The following is a 15,820-nucleotide window of genomic DNA, read 5'->3' as shown; positions in this document are numbered from 1 at the left end:
CCTTGTAAAAAACATAGCTGATATGGCTGACTTGCTTAAACAAATGTGGTTTCTAATGACAATTGAGATGTACAAACAATGGCATAAGGGGAAGACAAGCGGATAAGAAGATATACAGTTCTGAAATATACAGTACAGCAACAGAATTCCGAGCACGGCCGTTCTTACAGAGTTCTCTCTGTATACCAAGTCAGAACTGTAGGATAAATAAAGGGGCATATAGGCATACAATGAAAACTCTTACAATATTCGATGATTACATTTCTCTAGGTTATGTGCTAACTGTACACCACCAAGTCAGAGGGGTAAATAGACCAAATTATTAGGGTGAGGCACATGGGCTACTAAGAGCTTGCTACACAACATACACTAGTATTACTTTCTTAGCTACAGTATACATATCTCCCTGGAATATTACATCATTTATGCAGCAGCATACAATACGTTTTTGGACTCACCTTGTTGTGCTGTGCTCACTTGAACAGGAAGGTGGCGTGGCTGTCTTTCGTGGGAATATTTTGTGATCAAAGTCTGCCATTCTCTGGATTTACAGTGCTTCGGAACAACTGGGAACTCTGAAGGAAAAAGACAAGGTCAAATCCTGATGACGTCATTGATCTTCAGGTCGTAGCGCTAGAAAGAGGCTGGATTTACACTTCTGAGTTGAATGACCATTCAAAATGTATTTTCCCGTTGTCTTGAACTCACTGAAGTCAAGTTTTACACAGTTCCGAGTTAACAGTTGTTTTTAGTGCGGCACAAATGCTTCATTGACAGCATGGCCAATGTTGAATGTTTATCATTTTAAACTTGGAAAGAGCCCCTTAATTTTCTGCTGGCTTGCCCCACCACAGAAAGCACTGAGCTAGGCTGAAACACCTGCATTTTCGAGCTGCCTTACTTACTGTCATTCACCACTCCATCTACAGTACAGAGAGAGAGGGAGAGAGAGCGAAAGAGAGCCCATGTAGTGATATACAGTATGACATAATCAAAACATAGTGACACACACCCAGCCCTATAGTGAAACGCTCATTTGAGATCGCAAACATCTTAAAGGAAAAATTCACCCATTTTGATGTTATATCGTGTTTGTGCATGTTTTCATGTGTATCTGAGCTATTCGTCATTTCATCAGGCAGAAATGTTTGCATCATCTGTTCATTAAAGGTATAGTTCGGGATTTTGGCAATGATGCCCTTTATCTACTTCCTGAGAGTAAGATTAACTTGTGGATACCATTTTTATGTACGTATATGCATCCAGTATAAAGGAAGTTAGAGGTAGTTTCACAAACCAATGCTAACTAGCTTAGCACTAAGACTGGGGACTCTATTTTAACAAAACTAATGCAATGGTACATCTTAGCACTCGTGGTAGAGTTATAGGCTCAGGGGTTGTGTCAGAAATATTTTTGCGATTTTCACAACCGGAATTATGGGCGCAGTAGCTTGCGGTGTTGCGAAAGGGCTGGATAAGAGCATCTGCTAAATGACTAAAATGTCATGTAAATGTTACAAACAAGTGGTGGGTGTGTCGAGGCGTGTCCCCTCACTGGCCAATTAGAACGTGCTAAATATGCATTTGCTAAAAATTGTTGGGTTCTAGCTTGAAATATACTTATTCATGTTACCATACTAGAACTTATTGATTACTTTAGATACAGTATATCAGGAATGTATATGTTGGGGTCAATGGAGGGTGGATAAGAACTAGGCGTATGGAAAGTAACTGAGTGAGACAAGGGAGAGTGCAGAAAGATTCCATTCTGTTAAAACATGTTATTGTTAAATCTCATGGATCCATGGTTCTAATACAAGGTATCAGGTCCCATGACCAAATTATTAGGTACCTATACCGTAATTACTTTCCGGGAAGTGATATTTTTTAAAAAAAAGGTCAATTGCCGTGGGTGAGGAAATCTAAACACTCTGGACATCGTCGGGAGAGGTGTCGAAATAATTAACTATTGAAATGGCGATCGGCGGCCCCGATTCTCCCTTTATAGGGGGACTAGAGGAAGAAAAGTTTAACAAAGCCATAAAGGCGCTGAAAGAGGTTCACAAGCATTCTACCAATTCGGCTTGAATATGGGAAAAATGTAGCTGGCCTCTGTGCGGTCGATTGAGGACGGTTTCTATGTGGAAGGAGACGTAGGAGGCCACGTCTCACACAACTTCTTTGTTGATACCGGCGCTGAAATATCATTGATTCCTTATGATGAGAAATTGGCAAAATTTGCGACAAGAAAAAGTATTACCTTTAGCGGGGTAACAGGGGCAGAATCGAAAGCCATACAACTACTAACCGGCTGAAATAATAGCAACAATGGCGCTCACTGTGGCCCTGTCCTTCAACACTTATACCTGAGACCTGAGTCCAAGCCAGCAACCTGTGTACAGCATCCAGTCGAAGCTATCAACTGCATTTTCTCTCAGGAGTGCAGCATGAGTCCTGAGACCGTCCATGTGGAGTGAGCATGGAGAGATCACATCCAAACTTCTCTCATGCCGCTGGTGCATGGGTCAGAAAATGGACAAGACAGAATGGTGGTGGTGGCTCAAGTGAGCGATTAATTCAATATTGAAATCGGGACATTATGAAGGGCCATCCACTTTGACAGGCTTGAGTTACATGTGTGCCATTGTGAGGATGAACTGTAAAGCTATCTGAAGAAGAAAATTAAGAAACACCAGAAGAATGAGTGCCGGGAAGGAGGGGGGGTGGTCAACCGTGTCCGTAATTGATTTAGGGTTGCCCTAAACTGTTTATTTGAGGTATCAGGTTGATTGTGGGGGTCTGCACACTGGCAAATGCATTGTAATTTAGACAAAAAATACATTAAGATACCTATCTGTCATTAACATGCCACTCGCGACAGTGTAAGTCAGGGACAAACGGTGGCCGTGATGAGAAAAGTTCATGCTGGTAATATACAGTGCCTTCAGAAAGTATTCAGACCCCTTGACTTTTTCCACATTTTGTTACGTTACAGCATTATTAATAAACGGAATGAAAAAAAAAAAAACAATACCCCATAATGACAGCGCAAAAACAGGTTTTTAGACATTTTTGCTAATGTATTAGAACTAAAAAACAGAAATTATTTACATAAGTATTCAGACCCTTTGCTATGATATTTTAAATTGAGCTCAGGTGCATCCCGTTTCCATTTATCATCCTTGAGATGTTTCTACAACTTGATTGGCGTCCACCTGTGGTAAATTCAATTGATTGGACATGATTTGGACAGGCACACATCTGTCTATATAAGGTCCCACAGTTGACAGTGCGTGTCAGAGCAAAAACAAAGGTATGAGGTCGAAGGAATTGTCCATAGAGCTCTGAGATTTTTTCGAGGCACAGATCTGGCGAGGGTACCAAAAAATGTCTGCAGCATTGAAGGTTCCCAAGAACACAGTGGCCTCCATCATTCAAAAATGGAAGGAGTTTGAAACCACCAAGACTCTTCCTAGAGCTGGCCGCCCGGCAAAACTGAGCAGTCAGGGAGAAGGGCCTTGGTCAGGGAGGTGACCAACAACCCGATGGTGACTCTGACAGAGCTCCAGAGTTCCTCTGTGGAGATGGGATACCCTTCCAGAAGGACAACCATCTCTGCAGCACTCCACCAATCAGGCCTTCATGGTAGAGTGACCAGACGAAAGCCACTCCTCAGTAAAAGGCACATGACAGCCCACTTAGAGTTTGCCAAAAGGCACCTAAAGTAGTCTCAGACCATGAGAAACAAGATTCTCTGGTCTGATGAAACCAAGATTGAACTCTTTGGCCTGAATGCCAAGCGTCACGTCTGGAGGAAACCTGGCACCATTCCTATGGTGATGAATGGTGGTGGCAGCATCATGCTCTGGGGATGTTTTTCAGCGGCAGGCGCTGGGAGACCAGTCAGGATCGAGGGAAAGTTGAACGGAGCAAAGTACAGAGATCCTTGATGAAAACCTGCTCAAGAGCTCTCAGGACCTCAGACTGGGGTGAAGCTTCACCTTCCAGCAGGACAACAACCCTAAGCACACATCCAAGACAACGCAGGAGTAGCATCGGGAAAAGTCTCTGAATGTCCTTGAGTGGCCCAGCCAGAGCCTGGACTTGAACCTGATCGAACATCTGTGGAAAGACCTGAAAATATCTGTGCAGTGACGCTCCCCATCCAACCTGACTGAGCTTGAGAGGATCAGCAGAGAAGAATGGGAAAAACTCCCCAAATACAGGTGTGCCAAGCTTGTAGCGTCATACCCAAGAAGACTCAAGGCTGTAATCGCTGCCAAAGGCGCTTCAACAAAGTACTAAGTAAAGGGTCTGAATACTTATGTAAATGTGATATTTCAGTTTTTTATTTGTAATAAATGTGGCAAAAATGTTTTACCTGTTTTTGCTTTGTCACCTGAATCCACTCTAGGCTTAGGCGTCCACCATAATTAATTAATGTATTAATTAGAAAAGGTATGACGCCCAAAATGAAGTGCTGGCCTTCAGTTTGCAGAATAGGCTATGGTAAGACTGGGAATGAATGGAAATGTGGGTGAGGGAGAGTCCCTAATGTATTTTTGTCTTTACTACACTTGGCTTCTCCCCCATATCTCTTGTTGTGGCCCACAGAGATGTTGTGCCTCATACCCTTTCTAATGAATACATTTTAATATATTATGGTGGACGCCTAAGCCTACACAGTGGATTCAGACCACACAACTTTTTCCACATTCAGTTACTCTAAAATTGATTATTTTTATTTTTTTTAATCGCTCATCAATCTACCCACAATGACAAAGTAAAAACAGGTCAAACATTTTTGGCACATTTATTACAAATAAAAAACTGAAATATCACATATCGGTGAGACAGATTAAATGAAATCCCAGCGTTGCATTCCATGAGAGTTATCCAGCCAATTCAGAGACTGTGTTACAAAGGAGCTGATGCCATCTACTGGTAATCATTAGTATTCCTGCTGAATTATTGACGATCACTTCACAGTGTGAAATAGCAGTTTTCTATGGCTATCAATCAGTGGTAGCTGATCTTGCCTTATGAAATGTACAACTACTTCAATTTCTAAATCACAATGGAAAACCCATCCTTCACCACCGGGTTCTTTAACCTGTGCAGCGCTGACCATATTTCCACTGTTTCCACTGTCCACTGTTTCTGGATGGTTGATGGAACCAGATTTTGTTGAATGTTAGAATTATTTTTTATTCAGATATTTACAACAAAGTCCACAGAAGACATACATACATATGGACAGCCATGTAAAATAAATAGAAAAACACCTGAACAGGGTTGGTCAAATCATTACATACTTCACTGGTAAATATGTAACATGTCATATTAATATTCTACTGCAGTGTTTTACTAACAGCGTTTTAACTTCAAAAGGGTCGTCTTGACAGGAAGAATGCGGATGCACAATAACCACACTTCATCGAGGGTGAACAATAATCACCACAAAGTTCTTGGGAGACATGACAATGAGAATCATTACATCTTATCGGCATATAAATCTGCAGACAATGAAAAGCTAGTGGTACTTCAGGTTGAATGAGATTCACAAGCAAACAGAATGAGCAAACCACTACACAGTGTGGCCGTTTTTTATTTTATCAAACAGTGTGAGAGTAACTATTTGCACACTGTCATGTATCAGAACGTTTTCACAGTTGGACCATAAATACAAAGTCAAAATACACAGTTCCTTTACAAGACAAAGGATGATGCAAAACAAAATCAACATGGCACAATAACCTTATCACACAAATAGAAACAAAAATAAACGACTTTTAGTGCAAGAGAGGAAAACTTCAAAACCAAATACGATAGTATCAAACACAACAGGATGCTTTTCTTTTTGGAAATGGTAAAGATTCTCAGATTCAGTCACATACATTAAAGGGACCTCATTTCAGATCAGGAAAGTCAGGAAAGGAAAGAGGGTAGACCAGCTACAACAACTTGACCGAGTAGAACATTAGGGAGTAGTGACGACATGGTACCTCTCAGAAGCCTGAGGGAGTGAGGATGTTCATGTCTCGAGGTTTGAGTTTGTGCGGCCGGGCTGACCGTCTACTGCCCTCCATGGTGGGGATCTCCATCTTGGGTGGGGCCTGTTTGTCGACAGCAGGGTCATCAGCCAACCGAGTGGCCTGTGCCTTCATCACCTCCATGGGGGTGGGCTTCTGGGCCCCGCGGTAAGACTGGAGAGCAAAACCCCCTGGAGAGAAAAACACAGGACTTATCTTAGGTAGGAGCAATAAGTGCAGGTCGCCTCCAAAAATGATTGACACCCTTGATAAAGGTAAGCGAAAGACTTCTTAAAATAAATAATAAAATACTGAGCTGTTGTAAGCTCAGAAAGATTTGGGAAATTATATTATTTCATACTAATACAATTGCTAAGAGAAAGAGATTTTGTTTAAAAAGTAATACTTTATCTAAAAATCAACAGATCTCAAAATTATTGCCACCCCTAAAGAATTGTGTCGATTAAATCAAACAAAATGAAATCTGCATTAACGTTAAACTTTTTAAAATTAATCTCAGAGAAAATGTATTGTGACATTCTATGGCTTCCTGTTTCACTGGGGAATAAAAATAAGGTAAAACGCATGTAAAATCCATTTGTCATCCATTGCCATTGGAAAAGGCAAAGAACTCACAAACAAAAAGAGACAAATGGTTGTTGACCTTCATAAAATCAGGCAATGGGTAAAAAAAATAATAATAATAATAATGGTGACACTGTGATTTATTTTGAATTCGAGGCACACTTAACCAGCATGGCTACCACAGCATTCTGCAGCAATACGCCATCCCATCTGGTTTGCACTTAGTGGGACTATCATTTGTTTTTCAACAGGACAATGACCCAAAACACCTCCAGTCTGTGTAAGGGATATTTGACCAAGAAGGAGCGTGATGGAGTGCTACATCTGATGACCTGGCCTCCACAATCACCCGATCTCAACCAAATTGAGATGGTTTGGGATGAGCTGGACCGCAGAGTGATGGAAAAGCAGCCAACAGGTGCTCAGCATTTGTGGGAACTCCTTCAAGACTGTTGGAAAAGCATTCCAGTTGAAGCTGGTTGAGAGAATGTCAAGTGTGTGCAAAGCTGTCATCAAGGCAAACAGTGGCTACTTTGAAGAATATAAAATAAATTGTATTTGTTTAACACTTTTTGGGTTACAACATGATTCCATATGTGTTATTTCATAGTTTTTATGTGTTCACTATTTATTCTACAATGTAGAAAATAGTAAAAATAAAGCAAAACCCTTGAATGAGTAGCTGTGCCCAAACTTTTGACTGGTACTGTACATATTTCCTCAATTACCTTGACTAACCTGTGCCCCCGCACATTGACTCGGTACCTGTACCCCCTGTATATAGCCTCGCTACTGTTATTTTATTATTCTTTTTAAAAAATCTTTTTTTTGTATTATTTATTTGTTACTTTAGTTTATTTTAGTAAATACTTTCTAAACACTTATTTTTCTTAAAATGGCATTGTTGGTTAAAATGATGGGCTTGTAAGATGTTGTATTCAGCGCATGTGACAAATTCAATTTGATTTTATTGGAACCAGGAGCTACGGTCAGATGAGACGAAAATAGAGATCTATGGCCAAACACACCAGCGGTGGTTTCGGCATTGAAAGAACAATGCATGTGCAGAAAAGGACCGCAGGTAAAATATGTAGGTGGATCATTTATGTTACAGGCCTGTTTTGCATCCACTGTTCCTGGGGTACTTGCTAAGGTCAACAGCATCATGAACCAGTAAACAGGACTAGACAAAAACCTGGTTGCCTCTCCCAGGAGGCTGAAACTTGGCAGCAAGTATATCTTCCAGCAATTCAATGATTCCAAGCACACATCAAAATCCACATAGAAATGGTTAATTGACCACAACATCAACAACTTGCAATGGAAATCTTAGTTTCCGGACTTAAACCCCATTGAAAACCTGTGGTTTGAATTGAAGAGGGCAGTCCATAAGCGCAGACGAAGGATATCAAGGATGTGAGCTCTAATCTCATAAAACATTTTAGAAAAAGGCCCAGTGTCATTGTCCTTGCCAGGGGAGGTTGCAAAACAGGGGTGCCAATAATTTTGAAACCTATCATTTTGAGATTATTATTTTTTTTTTACTATTTAATCAAAATCTATCTAAACAATATCATTAGTATAAAATAATACAGTTGTCCATGTTTTTGGAGCATGCAATATAGCTCAGTATTTGTATTATTTATTTTTTAGTCGTTTTTTTCTCCTCTTGCCAATAACTTTGGAAGTGACTGTATATGATCAAAACTTTTCGTTGACTCTATAAACACCTGATAAATGGATCATTTGTTAAAAGCGTCAAGGCAACACAGATAAAAGATATCTGGTACACAAAGAAAATAAAGTGTACTGATGTAGTACACAACCAAGTAAAAACAATCGTATTCATGTGTAATTCACATCAAAGAACATTGAGCCAACCTATAAACTGGATTACAGCTAAACAGGGTTTCTAAAACGACGAGTCGGGATCCAAAGTGGGCCCTGGGCATGTGAGAGATGGATCGCAAATTCGGAGAATACATCTATAATCACACACTATTTCTTCTTAATTTTGAGTTGTTGGAGGACGATTTGGGTCACAGGAAAAGTTGAAGGACCCCTGGTTTAGATGAACACCATTACCAAACGAAAACATGTTAAGTATCATCACCCTTCCCAAATCCCATTTACCTGTGTTTGTGTGGTCCGCACCGGTGTCGGTAGTGGATTTCTGGACCACAGGACGTGGTCCAAAGACACCCCAGCGTTCGACTGCTCCTCCCCCCTCATCAGCACCCATGTCCACACTCATATTAGAGCTGGTACTGAGGTCTGAGCTAGTGACCGTTGTGCTCTGGCTGGTGAACCAGCCCCTGCCAGGAACACAGAGAAATGCCAGACGGTCAACCACTTTACAGTTGCCACTGAACAGGCATTATACTCATGCTCATATACATAGGTAGATAAGGTGGGCAAGGGCACGTGTATTTGGTGTTCAGGGTCAAAGTACAGCATGTTTCCATAAACAGCTGGTAATGAGGACATGGTTGCACTTACCTGCGTTTCTGTTTGGGTGAGCTCTGAGGAGTGCTATTTGGGGTGGACTGAGCAGATGATGTTTGCTTGTCCTCGTGTCCTCCCTTATGTCCTGCTCCCATGTCCATACTTTGAATATTCATTTTCTACAGGCAATACAACAAAAGGGGAAAAAATATATAGTATGATCAATATTATTAACAGTTAAATCTCAATAATCACTCCTCTTTGACATACTGTAGATTGCTAATTGAGATTTGGAGCATTCATTGATTACACTGTTGATGCTTTACCAAACCAATCAGCGAAAATAATACAATTTATAAAATATTATTCATAAAATATTAGTATTATTTTCCTGTTAATAATTATCAGACTCCAGATAATAAAGTAGGGCCACAGTAAGCGATAAAATAAAGACTCACATGGAATGACTCTGGCATGCGATGGTGGTGGCGGGTCTCCTCGGAAGTGAGGCCCTTGTGGGGCGTGTAGACAGTGTCTCTCAGCCCAGCCTGCTGCTCAAACCTGTACATGCTGTCCTGGGTTTGCTCTGGAAAAACACAGAGGACATAATATATTAATAATGTAGGAAATAGTAAAAATAAGCGAACCCTGGAACGGGTAAGTGTCTCCAAACTTTTGACTAGTACTCTATAGATCACCCCCACCCCACCCTAATCAGTGTTCCATTAATGAGCAACAGGATTGGATGAGCTCACGTTGATAATACAGTAATCCTCATTCATTATCACAGTGAAGAGTCTTACTGGTCATCAGAGAGTTCATAATGATGGAGGAGGCTTTGGCTTTCACCACTACTGGCATATGTGGCCTGAGACCAGCGTCAAACGTGGCAGCATGGGTCAGGGCATTTCCAGATTCATCCTCCTTTAAAACAAGAGATTAAAAAAACAAAACATGGATCACACAGGCAGCTAGATGAACATTTGTATGAATAGAAACACCTGGGATCATATCCATAAAGTGTGTTGGAGTATGAGGGCTGATCTAGAATCAGTTTAGTCTTTTAGATCATTATGAATAACATCACATGGACAGGGGGGGACGTGAATCTAGATCAACACTTCTACTCTGAGACGCTTTATGAATATGGACGAACACGGATCACTATCTTAACTACGTGAGGCTATAGATCAGTGGAGCATTGTGTGTCATATCTACCTCAGCCAGAAGACTGAACCTCCTGTCTGGTACCACGGGCCTCCTCCCCCATAGGTTGTTGATGTTGATGTCAGAGGGAGGGGGCGACATGGGCGCCTCCATGTTGTCATCATAGCTCATGGCACGGCGGGTCATGCCAACGGGCAGGGACATGCCTCCCAGGAGCCCCTCTGGGGTCCCAGACTCCAGGGCTGGGGAGGGAATGTTCAAGCATTAAAACACTGTCTAAAATAACTTCAAATGTGCTCAAAATACATAATATGATGATCAGTGTATCTTGCCACTCTATAGGCGTTGGAAGCATATGTTTCCATACAGTATACCATCACCATTTTAAACAAGTACACAACACTGCAATGCCCACTCTTACTGCCCCCCATCCTTACCTGGTATATCTCCTGACCTGGACATTGTTGCAGAAGGCTGTCTCTGTTATGGCTCACAATGGGTTATTGTTCAGATTAATCCAACCTGACAAAAGATTGGACTGGACCTTTAAGGGACAAGCAGACTATTTTGAATACCAGTATCTAATTTCACCAACACAGAACAACCTATTTTGTGATCATTTTAGGCTATTCATAATGAAATGTACAGTGTACATGCTCACCTCAGAGAAATAATGTCATAATCAAAATGATGTATGCAATATGAACATGCACTACTTAGAAGTGAGTGATCCAGATAACCATGGGGGAAAAGGACGAAACACCCAGTTGCATGCTTGAGCAGGTGGCCAAAGACGGTAAGCAACCGTAATTAAAACAAGGGTAACAGCTTGTTTATTGACAACATTGCGCTGCTCAGGTGAGTCAATGTTTCACTGCTTGGCAGCTGATATGGTGTTGTGCTCTGTTCTGGTGTTCTATTCTCCCGGGTGCTATTTGAGAAAGCAATCTGGAGTCATCTGTGTCAGGGAGGCCAAAGTCTTTACTGACAAATACAACCTGAAATGTAGGTTAGGTTAGATAACAGAGGCAAAGGCTTGCCCATGCTTACCGTGTGTGTAGTGCTGAATAGAGGTAATGACCCCTACAATAGGCTGGGTTTATTATCTGGCTCACTCTCGGACGGTAAGGCCTGCTGACAAAGCATTGTGGGAGATGCAAAGGAGCACAGCCCTGTGAAGCTGAAAAGGAACCAAAATACAGCAATCAGCAGAAGACATGACAGACAGGCGGTCTTTGGCTGGGGCACTCTCTGGCTATGCTCAGAAAAACAAGAGCTCTAGAGCAGATAATAGCTGACACTACCCATTATCATCGTCATCATCCAAAGGCATACAGCACAGTATACCGCAAACTGTGTGTGGGAACTCGTACTTAATACAATGGCTACCTATATAAACACTAATGTCCCTGCATATGGCACACGTTCATTGGGATCATCTGTAACCATTTCTAATTATCAATGCAAGTTAACAACAACTGTCATCGATTTACGTAATTTAAATGGAACAAATAAAATGCAATGCATGTGAGTGTTGCTGCCTAGGATTATCTCACTCTATGCGCAATCCGTTATGCAATGCAATGGCTGTGAATGTTGCGCTGGATCAACCGGTGTAGACCGGTGATGATGGACACAGCGAGTAAAATAGAATAGCGCGCGGCTGCTCTTCCTGTTCTTCCATCACCAAAAGCAGTTTTGTTGGACAAATAAATTATAATGCCTGACATACTATTTCAAATGCATTATGAAGCAGATTGGCAGCCATATCAAGCTACAGCGAGCGATTATGGTGCTGTAACGACAACAATGGTAATTGAATGAAAAACGCAATCTAACATGTATCATTTCGTTTCCATTTACCAGATTTAACGCCTCCCACGTCGCTTAAAACAGACACGTAGACGATGAAGACGGTCGTAACGTTACAATGTCAACGGGAAAGGTTTCAGAACAACTGAGAAACATCTCGCCCATGATAATACCCAGCTCCCAATGTGATGAGGAAAGTCCGAGCGTTGTGAACCTCGGCCACGTGATCATACTGCAAATAAAAGTCCCCCTGACAAAATGTTACATGACTGTTACTGAACGTTTTTCTGATTTAACATTGTAAAAAGTATATCGTTTAAAGCAGCTTAGACTTACATTTATTGAAAATACAAACAATACATAATTTAAATAATTTAACAAATATCGATTTACTGTATATATATGTATACAGTGTTTTTCATTATAGTCCCCAGTAAAACAACAACAACAACAAATATAACAATACAATACCAACACTGTTGCTGGACGTATTAACGTATTTTTTAAGCTACTGTCAACTCTTAAAATAACATGATTTAAAAATGTTTTGAGGATAACATTTTCATATTGATTGGCCCAATCCAGGGCTACCTGTTAACTGGGACACAGTGTCGCAACCAGTGTTCGAGCGCCTCGTTCTCACTCTTTCTCTCCTGAACTTGCTGTGTCGACCTCTGAATGTCTGGCTATGATTTGTTTGTATTCTTTTCAGATTTTTCAGGGCGTGCTGCAGGACCAGGGGTGGGCCTACATGGCCATAATCGTATGCGTAATCATATCCATAAATTGACTGTTGGTAGTCGGATCGAATGATACTCCTGATCAAAAAGGGGAAGTGTTTTAATATGCCTAAATAGATGTTGGGGAAAAAACACCTGTCTGCACATTCTCAATGCAAAAAAACCCTGCAGATTAAGAGCAGCGCGCCGAGTGGTGTGTGTGTGTGGCAGAGGGCAGCCACATTTGCTTTCACTCAGTCAGAATGCGCAGTCATCGAACTAGCATTTTCGAATCTGTGAGTAAATAAAGCAGACTATATTGATAAAAGTCACCTTGTCTGAGAGAGATGTACATGGTTATCCAAACGTCACGCCAGGGTAAACCTGCACAAAACACGGCCCTTATTTGAAGTGTTTCTAAAAATCCCCTATGGGAAAAGTGAATGGTGGACGGCTAGGCTTTATGGGTATCTTGACACCTCCCCTGTGGGGATTTATTCAGAAAATTACTCCACTTTCCGCAGCAATCCTCACTGGCTAGTGGTTACTATGGCAAACCATGCTGATCAACTGAGCAAACTCGCACCTGCTAGCAGCCTAGTGTGAGCTTGTTTGAATGGCCATTACGGTAGCTAATTTGCCAGTTTGTTGATGAAGTTGTACTGCAGCACCAAAGTTATGGGACTGTTCACTGAAATCAGCATGTATCTGATTTTGACAGCTGGCACTGCGCCTCACTATTTTGTAACATTTGGCCAACACCATAGTGTCGCAGCTAGCGCAGGTATCTGGAAAGCTGTGTGACGCAGAACTCAATCACAGCAGAAAAGAAAATAACTGCCTTATCATGAAAACCAATTTGTTCTATTATCTACAATTTCACTACACTAGCTAGCTAGAGGGAGTATTAATCATTGAATGTGTGAACTGGCATTTTGCGTAATTCTGGATTGATGTGAAACTGGTTCAGCCAGCAATTGCAGCAAATTTTCGGGCATATTTCGAATTTCATAAAAACGGATTCTAAAAACACACAACACTGTAGCTAGATTTAGAATTTGGTAGTGAAGACTTGCTCATGAAAAAATATCAACATTATCTCAAGGTTTATAGTTTTTGGCAAGATTAACTCTCTTTTGATGATGTTGTCTTGGTAAGATTTTAGAATGTTAGCCTCATTAAATGTATTTTTTTTGTCTGTGTCTGTGACTTGTTTTGTCTCCAGTAATTTACTTATTTTATATGGACAACTGGTCCCCTTAAGCTCCTGTGCTAATGCAAACCATTTATGATTTCACCCACTCTTCACAATGTAGGTCTATTGTTTTAACATTGTACTGTAGCAATGTAAGAATTTGCTCTCGACTGGAGCAGTGGTCTAAGGCACTGCATCTCAGTGCTAGAGGTGTCACTACAGACCCTGGTTCGATTTCAGGCTGTATCACAACCGGCCGTGATTGGGAGCCCCATAGGGCGGCGCACAATTGGCCGAGCATGGTTAGGGTTTGGCCAGGGTAGGCCATCATTGTAAATAAGAATTTGTTCTTTAAAACTTCTTAGGGCTGAGATCCCGCTAATGGGATCGATATGACAACAGCCAGTGAAAGTGCAGGGCGCCAAATTCAAAACAACAGAAATCCCATAATTAAAATTCCTCACACATAGAAGTATTTCACACCATTTTAAAGATACACTTCTTGTTAATCCCACCACAGTGCCCGATTTCAAATAGGCAATACGGCAAAAGCACCACAAACGATTATGTTAGGTCAGAGCCAAGTCACAGAAAAACACAGCCATTTTTCCAGCCAAAGAGAGGAGTCACAAAAATCAGAAATAGAGAGAAAATTAATCACTAACCTTTGATGATATTCATCAGATGACACCCATAGGACTTCATATTACACAATACATATATGTTTTGTTCAATAAAGTTCATATTTCTATCAAAAAATCTCAGTATACATTGGCGCGTTATGTTCAGTAGTTCCAAAAACATCCGTGATTTTGCAGAGAGCCACATCAATTTACAGAAATACTCATTATAAATGTTGATGAAAATACAAGTGTTATGCATGGAACTTTAGATACACTTCTCCTTAATGCAACCACTGTGTCAGATTTCAAAAAAAGCTTTACGGAAAAAGCACACCATACTATAATCTGAGTACGGCGCTCAGAGACCAAACAAGCCAAAAACATATCCGCCATATTGTGCAGTCAACATTAGTCAGAAATAGCATTATAAATATTCACTTACCTTTGATGATCTTCATCAGAATGCACTCCCAGGAATCCCAGTTCCACAATAAATGTTTGTTTTTTTCGATAATGTCCATCATTTATGTCCAAATAGCTACTTTTGTTAGCACGTTTTGTAAACAAATCCAAAGTCCCGAAGCGCGTTCACTAGGAGCAGACAAAATGTCAAAAAGTTCTGTTACAGTCCGTAGAAATATGTCAAACAATGTATAGAATCAATCTTTAGGATGTTTTTAACATAAATCTTCAATAATGTTCCAACCGGAGAATTCCTTTATCGATGGAACGCAAGCTACCTCTTACATGAACGAGCGTCACGAGCTCAAAGCATTCTGCCATACCTCTGACTCATTCCCCTCTCATTCGCCCCCACTTTACAGTAGAAGCATCAAACTAGGTTCTAAAGACTGTTGACATATAGTAGAAGCATTAGGAAGTGCAACATGACCAATATCCCACTGTATCTTCAATAGGGAATGAGTTGAAAAACTACCAACCTCAGATTTACCACTTCCTGGTTGGATTTTTTCTCATGTTTTTACTGCCATATGAGTTATGTTATACTCACAGACATCATTCAAACAGTTTTAGAAACTTCAGAGTGTTTTCTATCCGAAAATACCAATAATATGCATATATTAGCAACTGGGACTGAGTAGCAGGCATTTTACTCTGGGCACCTGTGGGCACCTTATTCAGCCAAGCTACTCAATACTGCCCCCAGCCATAAGAAGTTTTAACTGACTGGCTTAGTTAAATAAAGGCTCAATTAAAACATGTAAAAGTAATACGTGTTTA

General features: G+C 40.8%; 1 protein-coding gene across 3 annotated transcripts; it reads right to left on the bottom strand.

Moving 5' to 3' along the window:
* Positions 1-4,794: 4,794 nt before the first annotated feature.
* Positions 4,795-12,775, bottom strand: LOC110534196 (putative monooxygenase p33MONOX). Of its 3 annotated transcripts, none has more exons than XM_021618914.2 (9): positions 12,633-12,775; positions 11,280-11,409; positions 10,667-10,773; positions 10,281-10,471; positions 9,866-9,986; positions 9,521-9,648; positions 9,117-9,241; positions 8,751-8,932; positions 4,795-6,223 (listed from the first exon to the last, which is right to left on the bottom strand). In XM_021618914.2, exons 3-9 carry the CDS (start codon positions 10,689-10,691, stop codon positions 6,009-6,011), a joined length of 987 nt encoding a protein of 328 aa, XP_021474589.1. In that variant the 5' UTR covers positions 10,692-10,773; positions 11,280-11,409; positions 12,633-12,775; the 3' UTR covers positions 4,795-6,008. The 3 variants fall into 3 exon arrangements, with proteins under 3 accessions (XP_021474589.1, XP_021474590.1, XP_021474588.1); XM_021618915.2 differs by lacking the exon at positions 12,633-12,775 and adding an exon at positions 12,093-12,288 and having other exon boundaries at positions 10,667-10,751; XM_021618913.2 differs by lacking the exon at positions 12,633-12,775 and adding an exon at positions 12,093-12,286.
* Positions 12,776-15,820: the final 3,045 nt, after the last annotated feature.

Source organism: Oncorhynchus mykiss, chromosome 10 (assembly GCF_013265735.2).
Source record: "Oncorhynchus mykiss isolate Arlee chromosome 10, USDA_OmykA_1.1, whole genome shotgun sequence".
Lineage (NCBI taxonomy): Eukaryota > Metazoa > Chordata > Actinopteri > Salmoniformes > Salmonidae > Oncorhynchus > Oncorhynchus mykiss.
This window is presented reverse-complemented; position numbering and strand designations above follow the sequence as displayed.

Excerpts from the sequence above, each read along its gene's own strand:
- LOC110534196 (XM_021618914.2), bottom strand. The coding sequence starts at position 10,691 with ATGTCCAGGTCAGGAGATATACCAG. Across the intron at positions 9,649-9,865 it reads TATGAACTCTCTGATGACCA|AGCAAACCCAGGACAGCATG; the intron begins GTAAGACTCTTC and ends GTGTTTTTCCAG. Across the intron at positions 9,242-9,520 it reads GCATGCCAGAGTCATTCCAT|AAAATGAATATTCAAAGTAT; the intron begins GTGAGTCTTTAT and ends TATTGCCTGTAG.